The 13345-nt window shown below is 42.0% G+C and overlaps 1 protein-coding gene across 30 annotated transcripts in view; it reads right to left on the bottom strand.

Annotated features, from left to right (window-relative positions):
• LOC138746747 (protein TANC2-like) overlaps positions 1–13345 on the bottom strand; it is a 502350-nt gene that overhangs the window by 21562 nt on the left and 467443 nt on the right. For 25 of the 30 annotated variants that reach the window (XM_069905106.1, XM_069905108.1, XM_069905110.1 and 22 more), the window contains 2 exons: positions 11156–11247; positions 1805–1972 (listed from right to left, as the gene is read on the bottom strand). In XM_069905106.1, the coding sequence (XP_069761207.1) occupies positions 1805–1972; positions 11156–11247 (260 nt within the window). The remainder of the gene's footprint in view (positions 1–1804; positions 1973–11155; positions 11248–13345) is intronic. The other 5 variants (XM_069905122.1, XM_069905112.1, XM_069905114.1 and 2 more) reach the window with 1 other exon arrangement.

The raw sequence follows: 13345 nt of genomic DNA, 5'->3' as shown, positions 1-13345 counted from the left end.
CGGTGTCTGGGCCCAAGATGGCAGTGCCTGTGCGGACAGTGGTCTCGAGCGGTTATACTCCGGTAAAGCAGAGGACTGGTGCAGGGCACCAGAAACAGCGAGGAACCCCCCCCGCCCCCCTCCATTTGAGAAAGAGAAGCAGAGGAGACAACCCCATGGGACAGTGTCCACGGTGGCGGACCAGTGAGGAGCTCTGAGGCCGAAGAATGCACAGGAAGTGGGCCATTGGCAACTTGAGGCCATGACAACTGCAGGCCTCTGATGACTTGCGATTGACAGGCTGCGGGCCGCTGGAGACTGGTTCATGAGTGCCAGGTTTCAAAATCAGGATAAGAGAGGGTGGCAAGGGTCTCGGGCACTGAAGGCTTCCTGATCGTGTTGGAGGTTTGAATCTGGAGCTCGGCTTGCGGTCGTTTGGACTGAGAACTGTATGGCTGCAGAAACTATGGAAATGCTGGAGGCGAATCACTCAGCAACTCTGAAGGGACTCTCTTTTGCATCTTTCTCTGACTGTAGGAGCGCCGGGAAATTTCTGCCTCAAATTCTAAAAGCAAACTAAATGTAATTTCATGTAACATGAGATCTGTTTTATTAAATGATAATAAAAGTATCTTGAATCTTAAATCAACCACCCCTCCACCAATCCTTTCTTTATGTGCCTTGATATTTGGAGTGAAAGAAAGATGGGTTTAAAGAAGGCTGTAACTCACCAGACATTACTCTTCCCCATTACAAATATTAAGGCAAAGTAGACTCAATGAGGTGATGTGATAAGGATGTGAAAGCTGACAATGTAAGGATCCATGTCCAGTCTGTAACATTGTCTCTGTGTCTGAAGACTTGTCAACCACACAGAACATTAAAGGCACAGGAGTGGTGGGGAAATGGGCAACGTCTATGGTATGAATAATTGCACACTACTGGCCCATGTGCCTTGGATAGCAGATACACTTTTAGAAAAACTGATGGACTACATCATCCGTGCTCTCAATTCTCCTCTTCACCTTATAACACTGGTAATAAATGCATAAAAGGGGATGGGGTATGGGCAAAAAATTGAATAAATAAGCATCTACCAGAACAGGAAACGGCTTGGAAATCTGCAACAATGAACTGCTCTGCAGGGCGTGCACACTAAATGAGTATTGGCATAGGCTTTAGAGCTTACTCTCCTCCACAGAAATAGAGTGTTTCCACATCAACTCCATGCAGGAGTGAGCTTCCTGATGTTGCAGATTGTTTTCGAGAAGGTAGGGTTCTTTAAAGACTGAAGTCAATGTTCTTGGCACACCGGATGGCAGAGTGGTGCAGCGGGTGGTGTTACTGCTGCAATACAGCTCCGGCGACCCAGGTTCAAGCCTGACCTTTGGTGGTCTGCGGGGTTTCACCCATTCTCCAAGTCTGCATGGGTTTCCTCCAGATGCTCTGGTTTCCTCCCAAATCCCAAAGATGCGGCGATCCGTGGATTAATTGGCTACCTCAAATCCAAAGTGGTGTGGTTGTGAGGCAAGAGAATCAAATTGCTGATGGGCACGTGGCAGAGAAGTTGTTACAAGGTAGGCGAGTGGGATTGACGAGATTGGTATAAGAGGCTCAATGGATACTAATAGTTTGCTCCTATATTGTAAAGAAACATGATTAGGTGAAGGGTGGGAATTGAGACTGTTCACAAAATGGAATATTGTCTTGGGATACATTAAGCAGCATGGTAGTTTTTGAAATTTTTCAAAATATTGAAAATGAGTTGGGAGGGGGGTGCTGGGAACATCAGCTTTAAACAAAGCTCATTGCATTTTCTATTTACCAAAGAGGCCATTGGACATACATTCATTTTTCTCCGACAGCGTGAGAGGTTCAGGAATAGGGACACTTTCAACTCCCGAAACGTTTTTAAATCTTCTCCAAATCCTTCTCGAGGAAATTTCTTCAGTGCGTATTGGTATCGTTGAGCTGCTTCCTTCACTTTTCCTTTCTGATCAAACAGGAGAGAGGAGAAAAACATTACCAAAGCAATAGGCGTTTAGTTAACATGCAGAATTCAGCACATGACATCTTTGGCTTGCTGGGGACGAGCAACTCAGAGATGTGATAAAAGAGGTTAACTGTAGTTGAAGTTACAAGAGATGACCTGCCTCTTCGGATCTCACATGGACATAGTACAAAATAAACACAGCAATCCCCCAAAAGCCAATCTGAATTATCCTAAGTATGACTGCAAACCACTCCCATGTTTCTGATATTTGATATGGAATTGTCCTAATTTTAAAAAATCATTACAGCATGATAACAGGCTTTCTGGTCCTTTAGCCGGCATCACCCAACTAACCGTCTAACCCCATACATCTATAGAACGGGGGAGGAAACCAGAGCATCTGTCACAGGGAGAACGTACAAACTCCTTGCAGACAGCGATGGATTTGAACCCGAGTCACTGGCATTGCACTACCTGCCTAAAGCACCTTTACAATTAAATCACTTGTAATGAAAAATAAATATTTTAGTACAACACTGATGTGTAATTGCAATACAATTCAAGCCTCTTTATTTAACCTGGTGATAAGGTCATAGTTACAAAGCACAAAAATAGGCTTTTCAGTCTAACTCATCCAACATTAACTAATGCCCATCTTATCTGCCTTACTTAACTGTGATCCCCCTGGACCTCACCTCTCCATGTACCTGTCCAAATATGATATCAAATACAGACAGGCAAGAACTGCTTGGCTAGTTATCTAACACCTCCTGCAACAGCAGTGCAATGGTTAAGTTAATGGAGCATCAACCAGAATTCTGCACAGAATTAAATTTCACTCAATTAAATAATTCTGGGATTTTAAAACAAGTCAACATTTGTCATCATGAAAAATGCTCATGCAATTCATGAACAGAGACCTGCCAATATTTATGCCGTCTGGTCTGCCTGTGACTACAGATTTACAGCCTCAGTCCAGAGGCAATTAGGGACAGACATCAAATGTTTGCGTTGCCAGCGAAATCAACATCCAATCAATGAGTGTGAAAAAATAATCTATTTAATTTTTAATGCTATTTAATACTATTTGTCAAGTTCAACTTCAGAAATAGTTTTTACTTCATGTAACAAATATCTCCTCGATGAGAACATACGAGATAGGAGCCGGAGTTGGCCATCCGGCCCGTCCATCCTGCTCCACTGTTCAATGAGATCATGGCTGATTTGATGATCGGCTCATCTCCACCTACCTGCCTTTTCCTCATATCCCTAAATTCCCCTACTATGTAAAAATCTATCCAAACTTGTCTTAAATATAGTTACTGAGCTCGCCTCCACTGCTTGAATCAGCTATGGAATTCCCAGCAGGACTCAAGATCCCCTGCACCCCACCAGTCTGACTTCAAGTCTCATGCTCATATTTCTTCCCTTTTCCCAGGTAGATGGAGATGAGCCGATCATCAAATCAGCCATGGTCACATTGAATGGCTTGATGGGCCAGATGGCCGCCTCCTGTCCCTATTTCTTATGTTCTTACGGTCCCCTTGGGGGGCCTCATTTCACCTCATGAAACATCATTTTTTTTTCCCTGTAGTTGGTAGGAGAACCAACTCAACATGACTGCTTCACAAGGAAGGGGGTCAATAAACCTTGAGCAGAGCCTGAAGGGGGCCATAGCCAAAAAAAAGTTGAGAATGGTTTCTTTAACATGTTTTCACAAGGATTATCAACATAAACCCCTTTCTTCCTGTGAAATGCCTGATAAAGCCAAATACTGAAGTCTTTCTGTTTCAAGTTTGCATTTGCAGTGTGTCTAGAGCCAAAAACTAGACATGACTCATTACAGGGATCTACATAACCAGAAAGAACTTCTTCACAATACTGAAAACAGATATAGAGTGAAGTTTTAAAAGCATTTCCCACAGGGCATCAATCAGAAGTAAATTCAGCCAGTTAAATCAACTCCCAACGATCCACTTAAGGACTGGAGGAATGAAAAACAGGAGGCGTTTCGATGATTCGTTTGATGTCAAGAGCAAATAATTCATTTAGCATCTGTAATGTCACAGAATGTTCCAGGGGCTTTACATTAAGTTCAGTGATTAAAAGATTGGACAAAGGGTTGGAGGTCAAGGACTAAGGATGGAGAGATTTAGGAAGAGGAGTGCAAAGTCATCTGTAAATTTTGGCCACTCATAACTGCCAGAGGCAATAAAGGGAAGGCATTTAAAAGTGAGGGCAGTATTGTAAGAAGTGGGAGAGATAAGGAGACACCATCTTCAGAAGATGAATGTGAACAATATCCAATTTCTGAAGTTATTCAGAAAGTTAGAGTCGCTACAGACAATTTCTTTCCCAATTCACTACTGCTACACATTCAAAACAAGAGAAGTTCACCCAAGTTGAGGGGTGGCACAGTAAGCGCAATTGGGACCGGGATGCTAATCCCATGCTGTCCATCGGGAGTTTGCACGTTTTCTCCGTGTCTGCATGGGGTTTCCTCAGAGGCTCCGGTTTCCTCCCTCTGTTCAAAATGTACAGGAGTTTTAGGACAATGGGGTGGCATGGGCCTGTGGGCCCAAAGGGCCCATTACCATGCTGTATGTCTCAATTTAAAATTTTGATGAAAACTAGGAATGAACCACTCAGAACTTTGTGCGCATTGAACGGATTTATGCAGGGACAAGACAAAGGAAAGGATAGAAGGGAAGAAAGCAAATCTCTTTTGTGGTGAGAATGAGAGCACTTAGCCTTCTAAGCTTTGAATGTAGTGGATAAATGCTATGAACAGGACCCATTCTCCCACCTTTCTTTCACTGCACATAATAAGTCAAACCACATGCTCAGTGGCCAAGAAGGGATAATATTTTAATTGCACTTTGTGAAAGAACTCAGATTACTCAAACTGGACAGGGAATCATGTTGTGAACCGTAACCAAGAGAACCTAGTGTTGGCAATAAACCAAGTTGGTAAAGTTATTTTATTCTTTTCCTTTCTATTGTGCAAGAAGATGGCAATTGAAACTAAGCCACTAGGTGTCAGGGTTACCGTGCAAGATGACTGATCAATTCTGCAAATGTTGTGAAACCGGGTGCTCCTCAAATTCTCCAGAGATCTTGATTTTGAAACTCCCATCATGCACAGCAAAGGTTAGAACATCCGAGATACGCACACAGTAATTCCGTGATCCCCTCCATCCTGCCAGATATTTAAAATGTAAATTACTTTATCCCTGGATTTTATTCACCTTGTCCAAATCTAGGAAAGAAGGAAGTCAACCAGAGAATATCCCCTGAGATTTTCCCTGGTTGCCTTTGAGTGAGTGGCAAGCTCTGCTCAGTATTTTCTGGTGGTTAGAATGCCATGACTGGGTATCAAGGTATCCAGTTTCATTATGGCACAACACATTGATGCGTGAACACGCTGCATCAACTGGCCAGTTCTGTATTTCTATAGATCAGTCCTAATACATCAAATTTGAAATCATGTCAATTCCTTTTCTGTCATTTCCCTCGTCTTATTGCCCACCCTTCTTTACTCCCTTTGGTAACAGTGTGGAAGAAGATTGTGATCCAATCTCTATTCTTCATTCCTAACCTATTTAATTCTCAATTCCACATCATGGTTATGAAAATAAAGCTCGAGGCCTCATTTCTAGATTAACAGAATTGAAGTTGTGCAGGAAATCTTGGTTGAACCATATCTACAAATCTCTGGTGAGACCACATTTAGAGAATTGTGATCAGTTTTGGTCACCTCATTATAGGAAGGATGTGGAAGCTATGGAGAGGGTGCAGAGGAGATTTGGCAGGATGTGGCCTGGATTGGGAAACAAGTCTTATGAGGAGAGGTTGGCAGAGCTGGGACTTTTCTCTTTGAAGCGAAAGAGGAGGAGAGAAGATTTAATAGAGGTCTACAAGATTCTGAGAGGCATAGATAAGTTGGACAGCCAGTGCCTGTTTCCCAGAGTGGGAGTAGCACACACCAGGGAACATCTTTACAAGATGAAGGGAGGAAAATTTAGGGGAGACATCAACGTTGTATTTTTTTAAAAGCAGAGAATTGTGAGTTCCTGGAATGCATTGCCAGGGACGGTGATGGAAGCTAAAGCATATGGAGCATTTAAGAGATTTGTCTCCAGAATGGAGGGCCATCGTGTTCTATGGCAAGCTCTCCACTGGCCACCGAGACAGAGGTGCACCAAAGAAGAGGTACAAGGACTGCTTAAAGAAATCTCTTGGTGCCTGCCCCATTGACCACCGCCAGTGGGCTGATCTTGCCTCCAACCGTGCATCTTGACGCCTCACAGTTCGGCGGGAAGCAACCTCCTTTGAAGAAGACCACAGAGCCCACCTCACTGACAAAAGACAAAGGAGGAAAAACCCAACACCCAACCCCAACCAACCAATTTTCCCCTGCAACCGCGTCTGCCTGTCCCGCATCGGACTTGTCAGTCACCAACGAGCCTGCAGCAGACGTGGGCATTACCCCTCCATAAATCTTCGTCCGCGAAGCCAAGCCAAAGAACGAAAGAAGACAGACAGATGGATGAAAGAAAAATAGAAGGTTAAGGAATAAGGAGAGTTGCTTATTTTTTGTTAGGAACTTAAAGGTTGGGACAACATCAAGGGTGGATGGGCCTGTACTGTGCTGTAATGTTCTATGTTGAAGTTAGAATAAAATAGGTGCCTTTAAATCCTTGCTCCTTCCATAGGAGGAACCCCATTAGTCTCATTCCCCACCTCCTTACATCCCTAAACCCCTGCAATCTATTATCTCTCACTCTGTGATTCTTCGACCTTGACCCGCACAAAGGAGCAATTTAGACCTAATGAACCTGCCACCACATTCTTAACATGAGAGGAAACTGGAGCACTCAGGAGTAACACAAACAGCTGTGGGGAGGGATGAGCAAACTGCTCCAACAGCACCCAAGGTCAGTCTTGAACTCTCAAGTCCATGATGTGGGGATGTAAAAGTGATCTTTTCTCTCCAATGTCTGTATCGTGAATCGTCTGTATAAAAAGGGAATGGGAAGAAGTGCAAACAGGTTTGCCCAGGATGAGAGAGAGAGCAACAAAAAAAGTAATAAGGAGGAGAAATGATGAAATATTAACGTAAGCCAATAACACAAAGAGGACCCAATTTTTCCCCTATAGGTTTAAGGAGTTAAAAAGAGTGGAACGCTGAAATTGACGTTGAGAAGTGGGAATGGGGACCAAAGAAATGGCAGATGAATTGAACAGGTATTTTGCATCAACCTTCATTGTGGAAGACACGAGTGACGTCACCAAAACTCAAGAGAGTGGGGGCAGAAGTGAGTGCAGTTGCTGTCACCAAGGAGAAGGTGTTTGAGAAGATGAAGGGGCTGAAGATGGATAAGTCACCTTGACCTGGACTACATTCCAAGGCACTGAAAGAGGGAACTGAAGAGATGGTGAACACATTAGCAGCAATTTTTCAGGAAATGCTAGAGTTGGGAATGGTCCCAGCGGACAGGAATATTGCAAATGTCACTTCACTTTTTAAGAATGGTGAGAGGGGAAAAAACAGGAAATTATTGTCCTAACTTCAGTAGTTGGCAAGATTCTAGAGTCGATTATTAAGGTTGAGGTTTTAGAGTACTTGAAGGCACAGGATAAAATAAGTGAAAATCAGCATGTTTTCCTCCAGGGGAGATCTTGCCAGACAAATTTATTGGAGTTCTTTAAGGAGGTAACAAGCAGGACAGACAAAGGAGAGTCAGTGGACGCTGTTTATTTGGATTTTCAGAAGACGTTTGAGAAGGTACTGAACATGAGGCTGCTAAACGAGATGGGAGCCCATGGTGTTACATGGATAGAAGGTTGGCTGACTGGTAGAAGGCAATGTACAGGAATAAAAGGACCTTTTATGGCTACCTGCCGGTGACTACTGGTGTTCTGCAGGGATCAGTGTTGGGTCCACTACTTTTCATACTAGATGGAAATGATTTACACGACAGAACTGATGGCTTTGCAACCATGTTTGCAGCTGATATAAGGGTGGAAGGGTGGGTAGTGTTGAGGCAGCAGAAAGTCTTCAGAGGGACTTGGATATGTTGGGAGAATGTAGGGAAGTGTCAGGTCTAACACTTTGATAGAAAGAATGAAGAAGTAGACTTTTTCAAATGAGGAGAGAAATCAGAAAGTAGAGGTCGAAAGGACTTGGGAGTCCAAGTGCAGGTCGAGGGGGTAGTAAGGGATGAAAATTCAATATTAACATTCATTTCAAGAGATCTAGAATATAAATGCAAGAATGTAATCCTGAGGCTTTGGTCAGACCAGATTTAAAGTATTACGAGCAGTTTTAGTCCCCATATCGAAGGAAGGATATGCTGGTATTGCAGACGGTCCAGAGGAGGTTTATGAAAATGATCCCACAGGTGAGAGGGTTATCAGATGAGAAGCATTTGATGAGCTCGGGGCTGTACTTGCTGGTTTAAATTCATTTTTTAAAAATTTAATTTAACTTTTTAAAAAATATACGAGTCATACAGCACGGTAACAGGTCATTCTGGACCATGTAAATCATTTCCATCTAGTATGAAAAGTAGTGGACCCAACACTGATCCCTGCAGAACACCAATTTTAGCCAATTACCCTACAACTCCCGGTATGCTTTGAAGGGTGGGAGGAAACTGAAGCATCTGGAGAAAATCCACGCAGACACAGGGAAAATATACAAACTCCTTACAGATAGCTCTGGATTCGAACCTTGGTCTCGATTGATAGCGATAGCGATGTAACAGCGTTGTGGTACCGCTATGCTAACCGTGTCACCTGGAAGGATGGAGGGGGGGGGGGGCAAAATCTCATAGTGGGAGAGCAAAGGACGCCCTTTTAGAAGAGGTTGCGAGTCTGTTAAATTCATACCACATATGGCTGTGAGACTGTCATTGAGTGTCTTTAGCGGAGGTAGATAGGTTCTTGATTTGTAAGGACATCATAGGTTATGGGGAGAAGAGAGGAAATGGGGTTGAATGGAAAAATACATCAGCAATGAATTGAATGGCATAGCAGATTCAATGGGATGAACAGCCTAATTCTGCTCCTAAGTCTTATGGAGTCCTGAATTTAAAAATTATATCCAGCTGGAAAGATTGAATAGCCTGAAGCCCTTAATTCTAACAAGGACACAGCTTTGAGAGGAGGCTGAAATGGTTGAGGGGAAATGCATAGATGCATTGAAGGAAAAGTCAGATGAGGGAGAGGGGAGTGGAAAGATGTATTGTGGGGTTGAACAAAGAGTGATAGCTATGGGGCAAAGGGACTGTAAATATTTATACTTCCCATGTAAGAGCATGAAGAAAAGCGGACATGGACTACAGGGATCTTCCAGCTAGCTTCACAATGTAAAGCCATAACTGATGCTCTGCAGTAAAACGCAAAAGTCTGCAGATCTAAGTGAAAACATAGTGATGAAGAAACTCAGCAAGTCACACAGTGAACTTTATGTAGCAAAGATACATAACCAATGTTTTGGGCTTGAGTCCTTCATCAAAGTATGAGCAAAATGTCAGCAAGCGCTCAAAGAGCTCAAGCCCAGAACGTTTCTTTATCTTTGCAACATAAAGGACACTGCTGACCTGCTGAGTTTCTCCAGCCTTGTGTTTTACTGATAGTCTGCTTCACAACTACACTTCTGCTTGCTCCCCACACCCTTAGTAAATAAAATCTACTGATCACTGCCATCTAAATGAGTATCGACCTCTTACTAGAGCAGGGACTGTCAAAGACTTACTATGTGAAGAGATTTTTCACTTTTCAGCCGGAGAAATGATCGCTGGCTCTGGCTCCCAACACTTGGAGAAACATGTTTTCAGTATCAACTGGTCAATTCCTCTCAGATTTTTACATATTTAGATGTAATTACCTCTTCTCAAGTTCAGGTTTATTATCATCTGACTGTACATATGCAACCAGACAAAACAGTGTTTCTCTGGGCCACAGTGCACACAAATACTCACACAATACTCTTTTATTAACTCTGTGCATGCCCACCTTAACTAACTGATATGACTGGTAGCAAACTCTTATCCTTAACTCTTCACCTGTATACCAGGCATTGACCAAGTGAACCAATATTTCCTTACTCCTGACACATGGAGACTAACACCACACAATTCAAGGCACGGTTTTACCAAAACCTCTGTAGAGTTGCGGCAAGGTTTACCCCTCTCCTTGCAATAAAGGCCAACCTATCACTTGTCTTCCTACCTGGTCATTTTTATCTCCCACCCTATGCAGATGGTACCCAAGAACCCGACTGAGATTGAGAAATCATTAAGTGTCCCGAGTTCATCACTCTGCCCATATGTTTATCTCTTGCGGAAGTGCCACTGAAGTAAGGAGAAGTGAGTTCCAGCTGCCTTTTCAAAATCGAGCGAAACTAACTATGCTACTGTGTGCTAGAAATGGAAGAGAACAAGAGTGGGGTAACAAACAGAACCTCTCAGAGGATTACACGATGGGAATTGGTTATGCAGTGTGAAAAGCACTGTTTTCATAAATTCTGCCAACCCAGGGATAGTGGATGTTTAAACGACATAGTTTGTGAAAATGTAATTGTCTCCACCCCCAGAGTTTTGCTCTATACTGGAGCTGGAACAGAGAAAGGCAAGATTTCATTCTGTTGACCCAAATGATTAATGGAAGCATGGAATTATTTGGAGAAATTGAAACGGGGACATCCATGAAAACTGTTATGCAATGATATCTTCTCTATTTATATCTATCCTTTGAATATTAATTATTATATTTACTTAAAAAATACACAGCCTTTACAGACATTAGTGACTTTTAAAATTATAGCTACTTTTGTGTGCATGAACTTGGAACAAATAAAACAGCCTGACATTTGTCCCATAATGCTGAGGTCCATCCCAATGTTGTTTCATAACTGAATCCACACAACCATGTCATCTCAGAAAGAAATGGGACGTTCTGGGACGAGAAAACTTGGATGAAGCACAATACTTTGATGGGAAAATTCTCAAAGTTGGGTAACATTAAGTAAAGATAAGCACAAGGAAAGTGAAATAGTAATTTTAGGCAGCTATTAGAATGAGTATTAGATTTAACTTGGTGCCTGAGAGGTAAAGGGAAGTGCCGCAGCCAGTTGCAGTTTCCCCCCGGGCACAGCCAATCTCTGGTTCATCCCACCTTGTAAAACATGTCTCCTTCTTCCATCAGCTTGCTCAAGAGGATGATCATGATGTCCGGTTTTGAGGTGGCCATTGCCCACGTCGCTGGACCTGCAGTGCACAGGATGCATGAGGGGTAAAACACACGTAATGCCAGGGTAGGAAACTATATGAAAAACACCTCTAGGTGAATGGTGGTAGAGAACAACTTTCTGTGGTGAGGTATTGTGCCACATGACTATCATTTAAAATCGTGCCAATCTCAATCATTTGCAGCCAATAATACATATGGTCCCATTAAAATCAAACATTCAGATTCACTTTTTATTCAGATGGGAATAATTATTGGAGTCAAACTTAATTTTGATGGTTCCAGGAGCCTCAGAGTAAATAAATCTCTTATTTCATAAAATAAAATACAGAATTATTATGTATTAGATGCAAATATCAAGATAGTTACGTTAAATTTAAAAAATGCAACTCAGTCACTGAACCGCAGTTAAACATCATCCTGCCATATAGGGTAGGGTGTGTCGGTTCAGGCAACACACAAAATAATTCTTCAGAGAGTTGTACAGTGATCAATGATTCTAAGAGATCATCCTTGTGGGCAACTTATAGTGATTTCATACCTGAAAACCACATTAATTTAATATCAACACAATTTAAAATTTTGCGATGTGAGATTCTGTTCCTTGCCAATGGAAATTGAGATTTTTGACTGCAAGTTTCCTGAACTGCAATTTGATACTTAGCACAAAAGAGATCACCCGCAGCCGGGGTGACGTTCGCCGGGGTGACGTTCCCGGGGTCCATAGAAATAAAAGGCAGAGCTCTGTCTTGTTTGGCATGAACATGAGTTTGAGAGACTCGCTTGCTAATACTCTTTGAAAAATTCTTTATGTACACTATGTTACTTATATCAATGGATTAAAGGCTTGTCAAAATACCAGGCATAGAAATTGTCCACAAGTGCTACTTAGCTCAAAGTATCATTCTATGAGACTTCAATCTTCATGGGAAGTATTTCAATTACTTGTATGACATTTATTCTACAGTAAATGACTGTAGGGAATATTTGATATGACTGAAAAAACTTACAAGGCCAGCAGAAAACCAAATAAGGAGGTATTAGTAAAATTTACAACAATTAAATGGGTGATTGTGCAGCGCTGAAGAGGACAGGTGGGATTGGTTAGGTCAGAATGAAAACTAATTGATTTTTCAGCCTCAGTTCAGAAGCAGTAAGAGTTTTGATTTCCATTCCATCAACTGGAAGCAGCTAAGAGTTAAGGCTCACACAATGATTCAGTTGAAGGGGGAAGAACCACAACCTTCCACAAGATTCCACAAGATTCGGATAGGCGGTGACCATAGAAACCGAGTTCGTCAACGTACTTCAGAGATGTTATTAATAAACCGGGGCGAGATGGTGCAAAAGTGCAACTTGCTTCCAAAACACTTGCCAGCTCCTTAAAAATTGCGACATGATTGCTACTTCAAAAAGAGCACTTAAAAATGTTGGACCGGGGACAAATGATGGGACTGCAAAGTGGAATTCTCTCATTGAAACACTGCAGTATTAAAAAGGTTTAATGTACTTTCATGGGCTTTTGGATTCTTTATGTGAAACACCACCAGGCACAAGAAAACCTGTTTTAATGACTTCTTAACGTTGTCTCCTTTATTTACAAGTCAGGTTTAAATGATTAAATTTATTAAAACTAAACATGTTCTCAAAAACATTTTGGTTTAAGGCCAACACCAATAGAAATACTGCTAAGTTTGAGCTGCATAGCTGTCAATGTTCATTAAAAGAAATTACTGAAAATAAATTACTTCAAATGATTGAGAAAATTACAATGAAAAATGCTTCGTTTTTAAAGCCATGACATGTGGTTTGAACTTGACTAGCAGGTCTCATTTGCAATTTGCTTCAGTGATGTTTTAAATGTTGCAAACAACAGCCACAACTATTATTCTCCCAATGCCTCTAAATGACTCACTTATAACCCTCTACAAAGGTTGGCATTTGATATACTTGTTCCTTATGTGACAAATCTGAAAGGGATTGTGTAACATCATTTGCAGAGGTTCTTGGAACAGAATCAGTGATTCCTCAGAGCCACATGAAGATCATTTTGACACGGTCATTAGCGATACTGCACAGATTAAATCAGGGATTGAGTCCTACTGGCACTTGGATCCA

The sequence above is a fragment of the Narcine bancroftii genome, chromosome 12, assembly GCF_036971445.1.
Source record: "Narcine bancroftii isolate sNarBan1 chromosome 12, sNarBan1.hap1, whole genome shotgun sequence".
Lineage (NCBI taxonomy): Eukaryota > Metazoa > Chordata > Chondrichthyes > Torpediniformes > Narcinidae > Narcine > Narcine bancroftii.
The sequence above is the reverse complement of the archived record's forward strand: the minus strand, read 5'-3'. Positions and strand labels throughout refer to the sequence as shown.